The 16,527-nt window shown below is 46.8% G+C and overlaps 1 protein-coding gene across 2 annotated transcripts in view; it reads right to left on the minus strand.

Moving 5' to 3' along the window:
• PABPC4 (poly(A) binding protein cytoplasmic 4) overlaps positions 1–16,527 on the minus strand; it is a 25,551-nt gene that overhangs the window by 3,005 nt on the left and 6,019 nt on the right. Inside the window, exons 2-12 of one of the 2 annotated variants that reach the window (XM_019512363.1) lie at positions 15,742–16,264; positions 8,279–8,472; positions 6,703–6,818; positions 6,104–6,243; positions 5,738–5,832; positions 4,992–5,129; positions 4,227–4,322; positions 3,255–3,527; positions 2,904–2,991; positions 2,254–2,373; positions 1,308–1,435 (exon numbers count right to left, since the gene is read on the minus strand). In XM_019512363.1, coding sequence (XP_019367908.1) covers positions 1,308–1,435; positions 2,254–2,373; positions 2,904–2,991; positions 3,255–3,527; positions 4,227–4,322; positions 4,992–5,129; positions 5,738–5,832; positions 6,104–6,243; positions 6,703–6,818; positions 8,279–8,472; positions 15,742–15,934 — 1,581 coding nt within the window. In that variant the 5' untranslated portion in view covers positions 15,935–16,264. Of the gene's footprint in view, positions 1–1,307; positions 1,436–2,253; positions 2,374–2,903; positions 2,992–3,254; positions 3,528–4,226; positions 4,323–4,991; positions 5,130–5,737; positions 5,833–6,103; positions 6,244–6,702; positions 6,819–8,278; positions 8,473–15,741; positions 16,345–16,527 lie in introns of those variants that run through there. The other variant, XM_019512362.1, reaches the window with a different exon arrangement.

Below are 16,527 nucleotides of genomic sequence, written 5' to 3' on the forward strand. Positions count from 1 at the left end.
GAGGGTCCAGAGGAGGGCCACTTGCATGATCAGGGGACAGCAGGGCAGGCCCTATGAGAGGCTACGGGACCTGAACCTGTTCAGCCTCCAAAAGAGAAGGCTGAGGGGGGGATCTTGTGGCCTGTTATAAACTAGTCAGGGGGGGATCAGCAGGCATTGGGGGAGTCACTGTTCCCCCAAGCACCGCCAGGAGTGACCAGGAATAACGGTCACAAGCTGGCAGAGGGTAGGTTTAGGTTAGATATCAGGAGGCGCTACTTCACAGTCAGGGCGGCTAGGGTCTGGAACCAACTTCCAAGAGAAGTGGTGCAGGCTCCTACCTTGGGGGTTTTTATGAGGAGGTTAGATGAACACCTTGCTGGGGTCGTCTGACCCCTGTACTCTTTCCTGCCATGGCAGGGGGTCGGACTAGATGATCTGCTCAGGTCCCTTCCGACCCTAGAAGGTATGAAACTATAAGGAAATCATTTCAAGGAGAAATGTGATGGAGGCTCATAGCTTCCAGCCACACAGAACGCAAGCTGCAGAAAGCAATCATATAAAAACTCAGAGGCATGTTTCCCAAGAACATCCCAGGTACAGACAGCTTTAGTACTGTGCAAGGTGGCAGCCTGCTTAGTGGAGCCAGGTAACACTAAAGTAAGAGCAGTACTAGTTTGTGGCTTATGCCCTCCAGCAGGGCGGGCCCATCCTATCCTACAGAACCTGAGGCCACCAGGGGCCCCGCAGAGCGAAATGGAGAGGCTGTGGCCCCTCCTGTGTTTGCGGGTGTAACCCGCCTAGCGGGTTGGGTTTGTTTAGCTGTTCTGGCCAGAACGGAGGCGCCACACAGGCTGATTTGCCCCAGGCCCTGCACCCTGCTATGGTAGTCTCTGCCGATGGATCAGGGGGCCCCAAAACTATATCTTGCAGGGGGACCCAAAAAATTGTGGGCCAGCTCTGCCCTACAGAGATGAGCCTGGTGATATCGATGCACAGCCCAACTTTATCTTCAAGGATACCTTGTGGAAGGCTGTGCAGAGGAGGTCAAACACATTTTGGGGCAAGGATGCAAGAAAAACTTTTCTATAGAAAGAAAAAGGTAAATAAAGGGCCTATCAGAATTAAAAGGCTGCATTAATTGAACTGCAACAGGGAGAGTTAAGAGCAGAGCCAGCTTCCTATACCCTGCTTTCTGGTGGGTCTGAGTTATCAGGGTAGTTTGGACATTTTGTCAGATACTTTATAGTCAAGGTTAAAAACCTACTCCTGCAGCTACTGCAGTCTAATTTCATCACAGCTAGCTAAAGTACAGACCCTTGTGTTACCTGCAAAGGCTGAACAGTTGGGTGTGGGCTGCGGACACTTGAGGCATATTTATAAGGAGGAACTGCTCTGGGAGCAGGGGCAGCTACAGGCGGACGAGGAGCTAAATTCTGAGCTGCAGTGGCAACCCCTGCAAAAGAAAAAAGATAAAAGATTGTTATATATCAGCACACATGTCTAGATCCCATTTCCCAGCTAGCTCAAAGTTATCAGCATGGGACTTCGCTACAAGCAAGCACCAGACTCCTCTCAGCACTGAACACTGATACATAACCCAGTCTTTCAATAGTGCAGAGGCAGAAATACCAAGCTGAAGGACAGCATCCATCTGGAGAAAGTCTCATTTTGCACACTGCACCCTCTTAATTCAGATACTCTGAACTAAAATTCCACAGTGCAATTCACTATGGTAACATCCATGATTTATCAGGCCTTCCTAACATAAAGTTCACTTTGCCATGTGGGAGATGGTTGGGAAGGTGGTTAATTATCTAAGTATCAGAAGCAGCTGGCTACATTAAGAAGAGGCTATAAAACTAAGCCAGTTGCTATAAATGCTGTTTTTAAGACATTTTCTACTTACATTCCCTCCAATAAAGCAAGCTGGATATTGTACTCTGGAAAAGCCATTCAGAATCACACAGAGCCCATTTTCAGAGAGAGCAAATGTGTTGCAGAGTTGTAGAGACGGATCCCAAATGAAGCGCAAGGCAACCCGTCTGGATTTCCTCTGCTGTGCTATAGCACCTGCTGTCCCCAGACTTGCACTGCACCGCAAGGACAGGAAAGATTTAGGTGCTGTCTCTATCTTACTTAGGCCTCCTTAGTGGGTGCCTAAGGGCTCTGTGCCACCTCCTGGCATCAATCTTCAGAAATATGAACAAGAGACTCTGTGCTCCCCCCCTGCTCCCTTCATGCTGGAGAATCACTAAGAAAAGGACTGCTTACCGACTCTCTGGGCAGCAGCCGGGAGGCCACGAGAGGCCTGAGTATTGCCAGCGGGGGCCAGATGGCGCAGTGCTGGACGTGGCCCAGACTGGCGCATGGCATTTGGCATTCCTTGGAAGCCTACTGGGACAGATAAGGACAATGAGAGGAAATTCCTAAAATAGAAAGTGATTAGCCATCCCAAGACCATCAGCTGCAAGCCGCGGGTGGAATTTGCACACTGCAGGAGGGAGATGTGTTTGTTTTGTGTAATCCTTGCCCACTTTGGGAAAAACAAGGGAGTTCTGACTCTCCCAAGTGAGTTGGCTTTAGAACTAGTGTTGTTTGCTGGGGTCCCGATACAGAGATGACTGTGGAGAGCACGGGCAATAAGAGAAATAGATGAACAGTTCCACTGAGGACTGGCATGGCAAGGCTTCAATCACCAATAAGCAAGATTCACTTCAGTCACTAGCAACAGTGGACCACTAGGAATAATCACCCATCTAAAATGACATCCAGTCCGTCCTTCAAGGGGTAATAACTGCATATGATCCCTCAACTCTAGTGGCATAGAAGATACAGGATGAGCAGGTACACAGAAGAGAAGAATGGGAGAGCAAGAGGGAAAAGGCACTATAAAACCATAGCTTCTTTTCTAGCCTGCTCACCTTGTGGCCTTCCCCCTTGCTGCCAGCGTGGGTTAGGTCTCATCTGTGTCATCTGATTGGGTGCATAGTAAGTCGGTCTGCTCTGAGCCTGTGGAGAGATCAGAGAAACCCTGAAGGAGTTCCACCAGAGCAATTGACTGAAAATGCTTGTTTACTGGTATTTGGCAGCTTTGCCTGGATTCATGCAAGGAGATCACAGAACAGAGGAGCCATGGAATGAATCCCCCTGGCTTGGAGACTTGCAAAGTCAAAGCCTGGTTAAAAAGCACAGCAAAAAGACTCAACAGGGCAGCTACAGGTTAAAGGTTCCAGTTGGGTGATGCTAGTAACACTGAACTTTGCTAGACTCACCTGGGGCACAGCAGGCATGAAGTAGCCCCCAGCAGCAGGCTGGAACTGGTTAATGATGGTGTTGGCTGGCAGGGCCCTCATCCCAGCAATGCGCTGCATGTACTGATTGGTGAGATGGGCCTTGCGCTCCTCTTTCCTCTGTGCCAGCGCAACATACAAGGGCTTGGAGCCCACAATACGCCCGTTCATCTCAGTCACAGCTTTGGTCGCTTCTTCAGGGGAGGAAAAGCAGACAAAACCAAACCCTTTGCTTCGTCCATCCTCTAGCATCACCTGCAACAAAGAATAAATGTTAATACAGCAGCTTAATGCAGGTTGGACTGTGTCGGCTGCAACTGGCCTAGCAGCCTATCCAAAATTCAGGGAACACAAGCTTGAACAGTGATCTTTCTCCCCAGGCATCAGAAAGGTAATAGTTGTTCTGCAGAGACATTGGTCATTCAGCCATGTAGCAACTGCCATTGTTTCCAATACAACCTCCACCCTCCTTCCCATTCCCTGACAAGAAAAATGAACGTTCTCTTTATTCAGAGAGCTTTCATATTCCTCAGTCAGATAAGAGCTATCGCAGAGGTGTAGAGACAAGCACTCAGTGAAAGAGAAAAACCACCTGTCTGGATTTACTCTGCTTTGCTGTATGCACCATATGTCCCCAGACTTGCACTGTGCTGCAAGAAATGGGAAAGATTCAGGTGCAAGTAAGGAAATATAGGACTTGTGGCAGCATTCCTAGGCCCCTCATGCCCATAGAGGAGTCACCTGAACCACAAGTGAGTTTGCCATAAGAGAAGAAGCAAAGGTGCTCAATACTGTCCCAAAGGAAGATCGCACTTAGCCCAACTGAAATCCACTTACTGACTCGTCCAAATTACCCAGACCCGAGACCCACAGATATGAAAACTACCCTGCACCCTAGATTCAAGACAGATAACAGTCCTTTTTCAAATCTATGATTATGAACCTTCACAGTACCTTGGCACTTGTTATTGATCCAAACGGTGAGAACTCCTTCCTCAGCTTTTCATCATCAATAGTGTCATCTAGGTTTTTAATATACAGGTTAACTCCCTACAAAAAAAAAGAAAGAACATCAATACAGAAAACATCCTTTTCATTTAAAAAAAAAAAAAAAGTATTCCAGGAATGTTGAGCACAACCACCTGTGCCAAATCCATACTCTGCTTACATAATCCACAGTTTTCTTCCCTTCATCTTAGAACTATAGGCAATAAATGTTGCAGAGTTGTAGAGACAAGTCCCAGCGTAAGTAAAAGAAACCTGCCTGGATTCACTCTGCTTTGCTGTAGCACCATGTGTCCCCAATCCTGCACTGTATTGCAAGGAACAGGAAAGATTTAGATGCAAGGTAGATGCTAAGCCTTACCACAACTACAACAAAAGTATGGCCCTTTGACACCCTCTTGTCATACACATACAGTGCCTGTCATCTTAAACAGCAAATTATGTGCATGAGACCTTAGCTTGATGGTTCCTATAGGACTCTGATCTATTCCCACAGGCTTCTAAATATTTCAGTTTATTGTCATAGCTCTGACCCCTGGAATTTCATCAACCCATAATACTAGGGGGTACTGCTTGATCTTGACTCCAGAGGTCAGCATTGCAAGACAGATAATAAATTATTTCTTCTCATGTTCCTTTTGAAGTCCACCAGCAGACCGAGTGAAGGTGGGGGCATCTTGTCAGTACTGGAGGACACATGTTGTCTCGCCATACCTGGTACCGACTGATTCTCTCTTGTTTCAGCTGCTCAAACTTCCGTTTCAGCTCTGCCTGGCGTTCTACTTTCTTCTGTGCTCGACCAACAAACACCATTTTCCCATTGATGTCCTTTCCATTCATCTCTTCCACTGCCTGGACAAGGAGTCAAACAGGAAATTCCTGTCAATTGCTGAAGCAAAGCAGCAGCTGTTTCTATTACTAAGTCTGATTACTGACAGCCCCATCCTACTTCCTTGGTTGTGGACTAAGAAGGCCAAGTTGACCATATTCCATTTATGCTCTTTCTACAGAAAGGTCCAGGAAGAAACAAATCAAAGTTATTGGCAGGGACTGTATGGACACAGCCCACAATTCTGGCCTAAAAGAAGTGATACATGACTTGACAACTTGGTCATAACGCCAAGTCTTGCTCAAGCCTATTCTTGGGGGAAAAAGCATTTCTAATCATCATTCCAGTGCCAAACACCTTCCATTCTCCCCCAGTGCCTACTCATGTAATATTTCCTAATCACATTAAAATTCCTGATGTCTGTACTACAGGAGGCTGTATGGATCTAGTAATTTGCAAGAGTATAGACTTCAGCATGAATAAACAATGTGGTGAAGTGCAAAAGCTTTTCAAGCTGGACATCAGAAGAAGTTCGTTAAGCTTTGCTATTTATCACTCCCCTTTCTGCGCCCCCCACCCCATTCCCATCTCTCATGCTCGGACAAAAATGTAGAACAAACATTGCTCATACCTTGTTGGCATCTTCATGTTTTTCAAAGCTCACAAAGCCAAAGCCTTTGGACTTTCCTGTCGGGTCTGTCATCACCTTAACACTCAAAGTCTTCCCTGTGGCCAAGGGACAGAATGAGGAAGGCATTACTTACACTAGATTTCCAGGCTTTACAAACTGAAATGAAGCTTCTCCAACAACCCTGGCTTGTTTTCACCCACCTTTGCGATACAGCCTCTGACATGCTTCGTAGGCCAGACAGCCACTATCTCAGTATTGCCCTACTCTGCCCTCAGAGAAACTCAGAAGTAGCACAGAGGGGGCAACAAGTTTCCATTACCCTGGCTACAAGGTTTACAGCTACATCAAGACTATTTCTCTATTTACCATATTTGCTGAAGAGCTCCTTCAGTCTCTCATCATCCATGTCATCCCCAAAGTTTTTAATGTAAACATTGGTGAATTCCTTTGCTTTGGCTCCCAACTCAGCCTCCCGCTCTTTACGGGACTTGAATCGCCCAACAAATCTGAAAGGAAAGAGGAAAAACTGCAGTGAGAACTTTGGTTTTCAAGGCTAGAAGTGCAACGCATTATTTGCAGTAGAGCAAACGAGAGTGCCTGTATGAGCTGGGGGAAGGTGTAACAGGCCAGAGACCAACCAGAAGTCACCTGTCCTGTAATGGGGAGGCAGCAGGAAAAGGGGGCCCACCCAGCTCTACAATGGAGAGCATGTAGGCAAGGATTACCCCCCCACCCAGCCCAACAGTGGAGCAACAGCAAATCCAGACTTGGTCAGGGAGATCCACCATCCCTGTAATGGAGAGGTAGCAGGCCATGGCTTGGGCAGGGAAACTCACCAGCCCTGTAGTGGAGAGGTAGCAGGCCAAGGCTTGGGCCAGAAGAACCAGTAGCCTTGTGTGTCCCTGTTAATACCGAGATGCATCACGGTTCATGCGATCGTTGCTGCTTCTGGCTGTGACACTCACACTTTGCGGTCGTTTAGCAGCATGCCGTTCATCTTCTCGATGGCTCTATCTGCAGCATCCTGGGTCTCAAAGTGCACAAATGCGTAGCCCTTAGAGCCATTCTCATCACACACCACCTGTAAGTGACACAGCAAACCAGATCATCAGCTCTGCATTAAAGGCAATGCCGGCGATAGAATGCCAACTGCAGAGATGTCCAGAAACTTCCTCTTTTTATCACATTTCCACAGAAGGTATCAATAAAAAGATGAAAGTGTGGTCCTTGACTGAGGCTCTCAGGTAGTGCTAAAATATAAATAACAAATGCAAACTAAATACCGGCTGACACCACAGTCTTAGTTGCCGTTACAACACTCGGCTGCTCTGTGACCTTCGGCAAGGCACTTCATCCTCGTGCCTTGGATTTTCCATCAGTCAACTGGAGATGAAACTTCCTCTCCTATGTAAAGCACTCACATTTATGGATTAAGTGGAAGTATGGCCCTGACTCAGCATAGCTGATGCACCTCATACAAAAGCCAGAGTTCAGTACTTCAAGCATATGCCAACTATGACAGAAACATTAACCCATCGTTTCAAAAGCTGAAAGTTGTATTCTTGCTCATACCCTAAACTGCAGAGAACAAGCTTGTCCTTAGGTTGTCTTCAAACAACTCAGGTGGCAACATAGGGAAAACAAGTTGTTGCCAAAGGATGGAATTACCAAAGCATAACCTGCTCTGGATTTCAGAGATGGGGGTGTCTGCACAACTGATGACCAAGAGTTGGTGATCTCCCCTCCTTTACTCAACTGCACCCTCTTCTATGCTGCTTTTGAAAGTTCCCTGCCCTGAGCTTGGCAGTCACTCCCCCCTTCTCATTTCCCAGTGTCATGTGTTTGATCAGGTCTGGTCAACTCTACGCAGTTTAACTCATAGTTTCATAGTTAGTAGGGTTGAAAGGGACCTGAACAGATCATCAAGTCCAACACCCTGCCAGGGGCAGTAAAGGATGCTGAGGTCAAACGACCCCGGCTAAGTGTCTACCTAGCCTCCCTTTAAAGACCCCCAGGGTAGAAGCAAGCACCACTTCCCTTGGAAGTTGGTTCCAGACCCTAGCCGCCCTGACTATGAAGTAGCACCTCCTGATATCTAGCCTGAATCTACTCTCCGTCAGCTTATGGCCGTTATACCTTGTTACTCCCAGTAGTGCTCAGGGGAACAGGGACTCTCCCACTGCCTGCTGGACTTCCTTGGCTGGTTTAGAGACGGCCACCAGATCCCCTCTCAGCCTTCTCTTGTGGAGGCTAAACAGGTTCAGGTCTCATAGCCTCTCTTTGTAGGGCCTGCCCTGCTGCTCCGTGACCATGCGAGCGGCCCTCCTCTGGACCCTCTCCATGTTGTCCACATCCCTCCTGAAGCGCGGCGCCCAGAACTGGACGCAGTACTCCAGCTGCAGCCTGACCAATGCTGCATAGAGGGGGAGGATCACCTCCTTGGACCTGCTCGTGATGCATCTGTGGATGCATGACAAGGTGCAGTTAGCCTTCCTAGGGTTAAATGGATTTTCAAGGTTTGAAGAAGGTACTGAGTCTCACCTTGCATGACAAGATATTCCCAAAGGCTGAGAATGTATCGTAAAGTGCCTTGTTGTCTATGGATTTGTCCAGGTTCTTGATGAAGACATTCCCAACCCCCGACTTCCTCAGGGAGGGGTCCCGCTGAGACCACATGATGCGGATTGGTTTGCCTTTTATCACATCAAAGTTCATGGTGTCTAGAGCACGCTCAGCTGCAAAGAGAAGAAAGTAAGAATTTCTGCAGTGTAACAGATAAAGCACAAAGGAGCCAGTTGCATTTGTGCTACAGCCTTCTTGGCACAACACTTGGCTACATCGCCTCCTTCTGAATGCTCAAGGAGAAAGGGTCTGGGCAATGCCCTTGGAGCAGCAAGTCCACTGACTAACTGACCTTATTGTTAGTTCAGACATTCAATTAAATGGCCCCATTGTCTACTTTTAAAGGGAGGTCTTTGCTGCACGGTCACCGGATGAGAGAATAACGGCCTTAATAACAACCATTTTTCATCAGAGCGATAACGTAATTCAGAAAATGGAAAAGAGGCCTGAGCTTCAAGACACCTATGGCTTTTCTAACTTAGGAGGAAAAGATCTCTTTTCAGTCAAGTACAAATCAGTGCAGCTGAGACTGCACAAGTGGAGAAAGTGCCTTTTACTTTTCTCCTCTAGAGCAGGCCCCAAGTACTTCCACTTCCACCTCGCTGAGTGACCCTTGGCTTGCTTCAGTATCCTCCTCTAGAAAGTGCAGGTATTTACCCACTTCAGCCATAGGACCAGGGGTGAAACATCTGCTCAGTATAAGGAGGGATGGAGATGAAATAATCAAGGACATTCCTTTTCTCCATGTGGGGACATGTGGAAGGAGCCGATTCCCAAGACAAGGAAGGAATGGTGGTAGGATTGGGACTGAAGGGACAGAAATTCTGATGCATCTTAATCTTAAACTTACATGTCAGACATTCAGTTCTGGACAGAAACAATATTCATAACTCTTTTAAGGGTTCAGAGTGTTGATCACAGGCAAAGGAAGAACAAGGCAACAGTTGTGGATGATGGGGAGATCAAAAACTGCCTTTTGGGTTGGGCAAGCCATACAGCAAAACTATCTACAAGGCTCAAACCTCAAAGATGAGAAGGATTTGATCCCTGCTGGTTGGAGGGACAGGTACAAAAACCTGCCTGATGGACTGGAAGGGTAGTTTAAGACACGTATGTATAGTCACTGCAGCAAACAAACAGGATGCCCTAATAATTCACTCTAACGACAGCATCAGAGAAGGACTAGACACACAAAGAAAACTTTGTTTCTCTCACGAACAGGGACGTGGACCTAAGCTCCAAAACCTCAGCAATGCAGATTGCCTTTTTAACCCATGCTGCAACCCTCCTCCAGGATTCTATTTCTGTTACCCGCTGGTATATTAAAAGCACCATTACTCGTACCCATCAGGATCCTGTTCATAAATTCAGATGCTTAGGGCACTTCTATGCCAGAAAATACTTCCAGCAGAGGGAAAGAGAAAGGAGAGACTGTGCTAATTCCCTGCATGAGGCTGGGAGAATGGGTCTACTCTAAAATCAAAGAACATTAATGGTATAAGAACGCTACATTCCTAGATGTGCGGCTTTTTCCCACCTCAGCTTCATCCATACACTAGGATACTGGCTGTAAAAGCTCTGAATTGGATTCGAGGTAGCACAGGTTATTTTTCAAATTTAGACCTGGGGCCTCAAGGAAAAGACTTTTGTTAGGTGGCTGCAGAACCAAGTCGATGGAAGTGGGTACATATGCGACTCTTCTGCTAATCTGAAATGCAGGAGTACATTTCCAACAGTCACAAAACTTGGAGTTCAAACACTGCAAAATGACCACCTCTGCCCCTTGAAGTATTCATTTGAACTGCTATGTGCAGAAAGGTTTCTTAAATGGAAAGTTTCCATATGCTATAGAAAGGGCTTTTCTATCCAAGTGCTGTCATAAACTTCTACTCCCCTCCCACAGCTGAAACTCCCCTGGACTGGTTCCTAAACTAGCCACACTAGCGAAGAATTAGGAACATATAAAGTTTTTTCAGTGGGGGGGGGGGGGAAAAAAATCACCTTACTACAGGCGTTTAGCTAAAGGGGTTAAACTGGATCACCTAGCCCACTACATTTCATCCTCAAAATACTGCCCTCTGAATCAACACCGTTCTTCCAGCAACGTGCAGTTTGCCACAGCCCCTTTCCCGTAGGCACTTCAGAAGTCAGCCCGGCTCAGCTCGTCAAATTTGGCAGCATTTATTTATAGCAGGGGAAAGGTCCTCAAGAGGCATGTGTTGGCAAGGACGCACACTAATAGTATATACCATTTGCAGCTGAAACAGGGCTCCTGTCGAAAGGTGACGAGCAGTTGGAAGCAGCCGTGCACCCGAGGGGAATTCTGAAATGCTCCTAAGCAACTGCTGAGGTGCAGACTAGGCAGAGCTCTACTTGCCCGATCCTTTTACTGGTACTAACCAGGGACAGAATGGATTGTGCTGCTGTGTCCGTACCACGCTGTTCATCCCCAGTATTACTCCGTGAAGTCTGTTAAAGACCCCGTGTGAGCAAAGCGGTGAGAAGAGTCCAGGCGCACTCTGCCTTTAAGGCAATATTCATGTCTACCTGCGGCTATGACAAAGCACAGTCACGCCAGCACCTTAGAAAAATTGTTGTGAGCAAGCATGACTGATCTGAGTTAGTCCCCCCCCCCCCGTTGAATTTTGCTTCTCTAACCCAGGCGAACACCTTCACTTTTCCTTCGATTTAGGCCACAAAGCTTCAGCCATTTCAGTCTCTGTATCTGTTTCTCTCCCACTGATTACTGTCACCCTTCCAGCAGACCCATCTGCAGCTCTGGCATAGCACTGCAGCACACACACATTTTTCTAACGTCTTAACCCTCGTGTGTACTTCAGTCTGCTCCCTTCTTTTTGGGGGCAGGCAAAACCATTTACAATCTCCACAACCTGCCTGAGGCTTCCCACTCATTAGTCCCCTTACCCTCTCTCTGATCAAGCACTGAAACAATGCTGGCATTAGCTACTGGAGTGAAGCAGCAGAAAGGCTGTCAACCACACCTGCCAAGTTTCAGCCATCAAAAAAAACCCTGCACTATTCTGTTACAATGGCTGCCCTGAAATCGTAGTGCCCCTGTTTATTACCCCACTGTCATTTAAAAAATGAGACCAACTTTAACCACCCTTATTTCACACTGGTGAGTTTAAGTAAAAAGGCAGAGACTGAGATAAAATTGCAGAGAAAGTGACTGAAGTTCTTCCAATGAACTCTAGAAATGGAATGAAATTCACTGAATGCCCTTGGGCGAGATATAAAAAAAAATAGTTTGGCTCATTCTAATGAGGGAGGCTTGGAAAGGAATTTATTTGAAGATTAAGTAGTTTAAGTTTTAGACACTAAACAAAGAAGTAATTGAATAGAAGTAGCTCCTGGACCCGACAGACAATTGGGGTACTTAGGGACTGGAGCAGGTAAGGAGGTCCCTTGCAAACAAACATCCCCATCTTACATACCTAGTAACAGGAACGAAATGCTGCTGTACCCCTCACAGTTCAGGATATATGCAGACTCCAGGATATATGCAAGAAGCCAGGATTTTTTTTGGGTGTGTGTGTGTGTGTGGGGGGGGGGTGATACCTTTTATTGGAACAACTGTGTAGTTGGCAGAGATATGAGATAAGCTATTGGGCATGTTGGACCCTTCTTCAGGCCTGGGAAAGAAGCAAGTGCAGCCTAAGATAAATGCAAGATAAAACAACAGCTTGTGTTTTAACACTTGTGTGCCCTCTTGCTTTTTAGCTACTTTTGGTAACTTTGCTTTGGTCTTAGAGACAGCCCCTCCTCTACTCTTCTAAGTGCCTGTTTTCTTTTACATGTGGAGTTAAAATACAAGCCTTTGTTTACCTGGTATTTAGCTTGAGTTGTGATGGCTTCTCTCACACTTTGTGCCCTAAAGCTTAGTCTAACATCTCTTCCAAACTTGGTCCAATAAAACATATCATCCAAATAAAACCTCCTCGCTTCTCACATTCCTAGAACAGCCCTGGAGTCAATTACTATAAAAGCAAGCTCTTCCAGTCCAAAACTAAACAGACATAAAACGAATAAAGCAAGGACTAAAAAGATAACACTGCACAGGTCTGAAGAAGCTGTCTTCAGAGGTGCCTAGAAATAAGCTTGCTCTCTAAGCCATAGGAACGAACAGTCATGCTGCACTCAACCTGTTGATTTTGCTTAAGAGAATATTTGCTCTTCCCTGGACTTATATAACTGCTTATGTAGATGTGCAGAGTCACATTAAAGTTTTCCTGTTGTGTTACTAGCGTGGTTTAAAAAAAAAAACCTACCTAAAAAGTGTACGTGACCACATCAGGCTAGGGAAGTTTTACACAAGACGTGTAAAATAGCATATTCAATTCCTCTTCCAGCTACTAAGTCAAGTGAATCCCTTTCAGTCCTTTATAGTGAGAAAGGGAACCAAGCTAAAGGCCACTGTTATTAAATTAAACATCGACCAGAAATTTGGGATGTTCTCTTAGCTTGTCTATCACAGTATGGATCCTGAATGTCCAAATAACAGCTGGGCCAAAGGGAACTGCAACAATGCAACAGTACTTGCTCTTCCCAAATATGTCACCTGTCTACCACAGACCACCTTTAATGTTGTCCAGGAACACTGCTCACCCAGAAGATGGCCTGTCTAATGCCTGATTTCACTTAATTATCTAGCAAAAAAGCACATGTTTGAAAGCAGCAAGTTTACACTGCTTTGTATCTAAAGTAGTAGCGAAGTGGCCTGGCTGGATAAAGGAAGCATGCCATTTCTTCCTATTTGTAAACACATTGCACGATTAGCAGGTGCTGGACAAGTGCAAACTATGATCTACCTTCTTTGCTCATTATGTGTTACGACTTCAATCCCACTGAAAAAAAACAAAAGACTTCTGAACTTTCTTCTCTTTGTAATTTGTCCCCTGCTGAAATGCTACATTTTATGATGTTAACAGTAACTAAACCAGGACAGACCCCTTACAGCAACAGTACTCTCAGATACTTCCCCTCGTTTTTCATCAATATAGAAAACACCCGGGTAGTAAAACCCAGGGCTACAAGAGGATTCTTGCCTCTCTAGGCTGACGCCAGTATGTCCTTTCTTTAAGCTGCTCATACACAAACAGTCTGAAGTAGCTGTCATCTTCAAGAGGGAAAACAAGAATGACTCCTTTAACACATCTTGGTTGTAAAGCCTGTAATGAGCCACCACTGGCCTCGTCTTCACATCGTCCCAGAATATTCACTTTGCATTCTGTTTACTGCAGCAGCTGTCTCTTGCTCCTGTAGCTCAAGATCACGTAGAACAGGGATCTCTACGCAGAAGAAAATCAAAGCCTTTCAGGGGAGATCCTTTCAGGAAGGCAGTGGGGTTCGTTCGGCAGTTTCCCCTTCCCACATGCTATTCATCAAGGAGGCTCCCCAGACTGAATGCACTCAGCCTCTCTAACCTACAAGTAACCAGATACCTGACACTTTGCCAGTGTTGCTTCATTATGGAGACTTTACAAAATGTCTGCTGCTTTGCTGGGAGCCAACTACAAAAGAAGCCCACCGCTGAATATGGGTCTGTTTATTGCAGTGAAAGGATCCTGAAATACATTGGAAGCCACCTGTCCTGACCTATTTTCTTTTTTAAATGTTAAGTAGCAGCCAGGTTTTTTTTCTAAGTACAGTAACTAACCATTCCCTCCTACTCGCTAAAAAAAAGAAAGCAACTCCCTGGCCCTTCTACTTTTCGATTTGCTTTTATATTACTCTAAGGCTCCTTGAAATCATCTGATCTACTGATGCCTCCGTTCTGGGGAAGGTAAAGCATGAAAAGCTCGCAGCATATACACCTTTGTGTACCCCTTTCTCTTTTCACTTGGATGGTGCCCCTCTCCATCTAATCCCAGCTCTGGCCTGGTGGTTGTCTTGCATGACTCGGGGTGTAATGCCAACAGGAGATCACACTGATCCTCTTCCCACCTACGCAGATCAGCTGGTTTCATGCAGCGCTGTGAGCACAGGAAATACCAGGCAAGTGGTAACACACCAGGAAGCTAAAGGACCAGAAGAGGATCCCATGTGCCTTCTTGCTCTAGTGCATCCCTTTCTGCTAAGGCTTAAGCCACATGCGGCCCACCAGCCAAATAATGCATGGTACCCAACTCTTAAGTGCTCCATGAATGAAAACTAATCCAGTGAGATGAGGCTGCTTCTTACTGACCTGTCATCGGATAGGAGCAGAAGAGACATTCAAAGCAATCAGCACCAATGGGAAAGGAGGGAGAGATGCTACAGTGGTCTCAGACGCAGGAACCAGGAGACAGGACGGAAACAAGAGCAGCATATAGTCATAGCCACACTGTATAAAACCATACACGATATCCCAGGCAAGAACTGAACCCAGTTTATCCTGTTTTTTGGGAAGTTTGTAGAAATATAGTAACAGTAACTTAGCTCGTGGAGCAGAGATCCCGCATTCCTTTATGCAGAATTGGACTACGAGCAGAACCCAGTACCTGCTGCCATCGTAGTGAGCAAGGGGGGGGCTGAAGTCTGTGCTGCTGATTCAAGATTAAAGTGAAAAAAAAAGTTCCTTCCTGTAGTTTCACATCATGTAAAGATGCTACTAAGTCCCAGCACAGAGCAACATACTTGCACTAGACGGCTAAGGTTATGGCAACTAGGGCAGAAAACGTGACCCACTTTTCTTTCAGGAAGGCTATGCTCTGAAATGACCTCCTCTGCTCTTGGGCCTAGACTATCAGCTTGAACCAGTTAGAACAGCACCTGGAAAGACAGCCAATGGCAGGGAATTCCTTACGGCTCCATGGGACATGCATGTGGACTCCTCTTTACAGAGGAAGGCAAATCCAGAGCGAATGCCGCACAGCCACTTCACAACTGACAGCAACCTAGATCAGCCAAAAGACTGCTCACGGAGACATTACAATGCTCAGTCTCCCAAGCCTCACTTGCTGCTCACGGGTGCAGGCAGGAACAGGGGAAGACTCCCTCTGGCATTCAGACCAAAGGTCTGAGCAGAGGCTGACTAGCCTGGAGCTCCCCTTCCTGCCATGCCTGGCTGGTGGAAGACCCATAGAAACAGTCTATAACAGGACACTGGGGAATAAAGACAGGGAAATTCTGTCTCCAGAGAGCTCAGAATAAATAGAAAACTGGTGAACCAGGGATAGTATGTACCTACCGCAAAGGAGAAAGATTTGCAAGGCACTCCGGAGATACGAAGTGATTATCATTCCCCAGCGGCAAAGAAAAGCAGCCGACAGTTGACTTACCCGGTGCCAAGTTAAATGGCGAATCGATGGCTGCACGCAGGCACATGCAACGAGCAGGACGGCACGGAGAGATGGGCAGATGCACGGGCGCATCTCACTTACCGTCCGCTGGCTGCTGGAAGTTGACGTAGGCGTATCCCAGGGACCGCCGGGTGATCATATCTCTGCAGACCCGAATGGAAAGGACAGGCCCCGCTGGGCTGAACTTCTCATACAGCATGGCTTCGGTGACGTCGGGGTGCAGGTCGCCCACGTACAGCGACGCCATCGGGTAGCTGCTAGCGGCCGTATTCATCTTCCGCCCAGCGCGCGCTCCCGCAGGAAACTACTCTTTTTATTTTTTTTCCCCCTTTAGATTTTTTTTTTTTTTAAACGAAAATTTTTGGAAACAAAATTAAAATAAGGGAAGACTTAAAACCTTATTTGAAAAAAGATGGGCTCGCAGAAACGGAGGGGAAGACCGAGCAAAAAGGCAGGGAGGGAAACGCTGCTGGAAAAAGAAGAGATCAAAGCCAAGTTAGGATAGGAGCGGAGGGGGGGTTAAAGCACCCCAAAAAACGAGGGATTTTCAAGACTCGAAAGCAAGCCTGGGAACTGGAGGGGACGTCCGACTCCCACGAGGCGTCTCCTCCGCGAGGGGTTTTCCCACCTGCACTCGAGAGCAAAAGAATAATAATAGTAATAGCAACGATAATAAATGAGAATGGGGGGACCAGCTTCCCCCCCCTTCCAGGGAAGGAAAGAAAAGCAACCCCCCCAAAAAGCGCTTTCCCCGGATTTCTAAGCAGGCGCAGCTCCGCAGAGCCGAGGCCCGGGGCTGCTCGCGGGGAAACTTGGGCAGGAAAAACCAAACCCCTCCGGCTGCCGAGGAGGCGGCGGCGGCTGGAG

The sequence above is a fragment of the Gavialis gangeticus genome, unplaced genomic scaffold (assembly GCF_001723915.1).
Source record: "Gavialis gangeticus isolate Ggan-Ray unplaced genomic scaffold, GavGan_comp1, whole genome shotgun sequence".
Lineage (NCBI taxonomy): Eukaryota > Metazoa > Chordata > Crocodylia > Gavialidae > Gavialis > Gavialis gangeticus.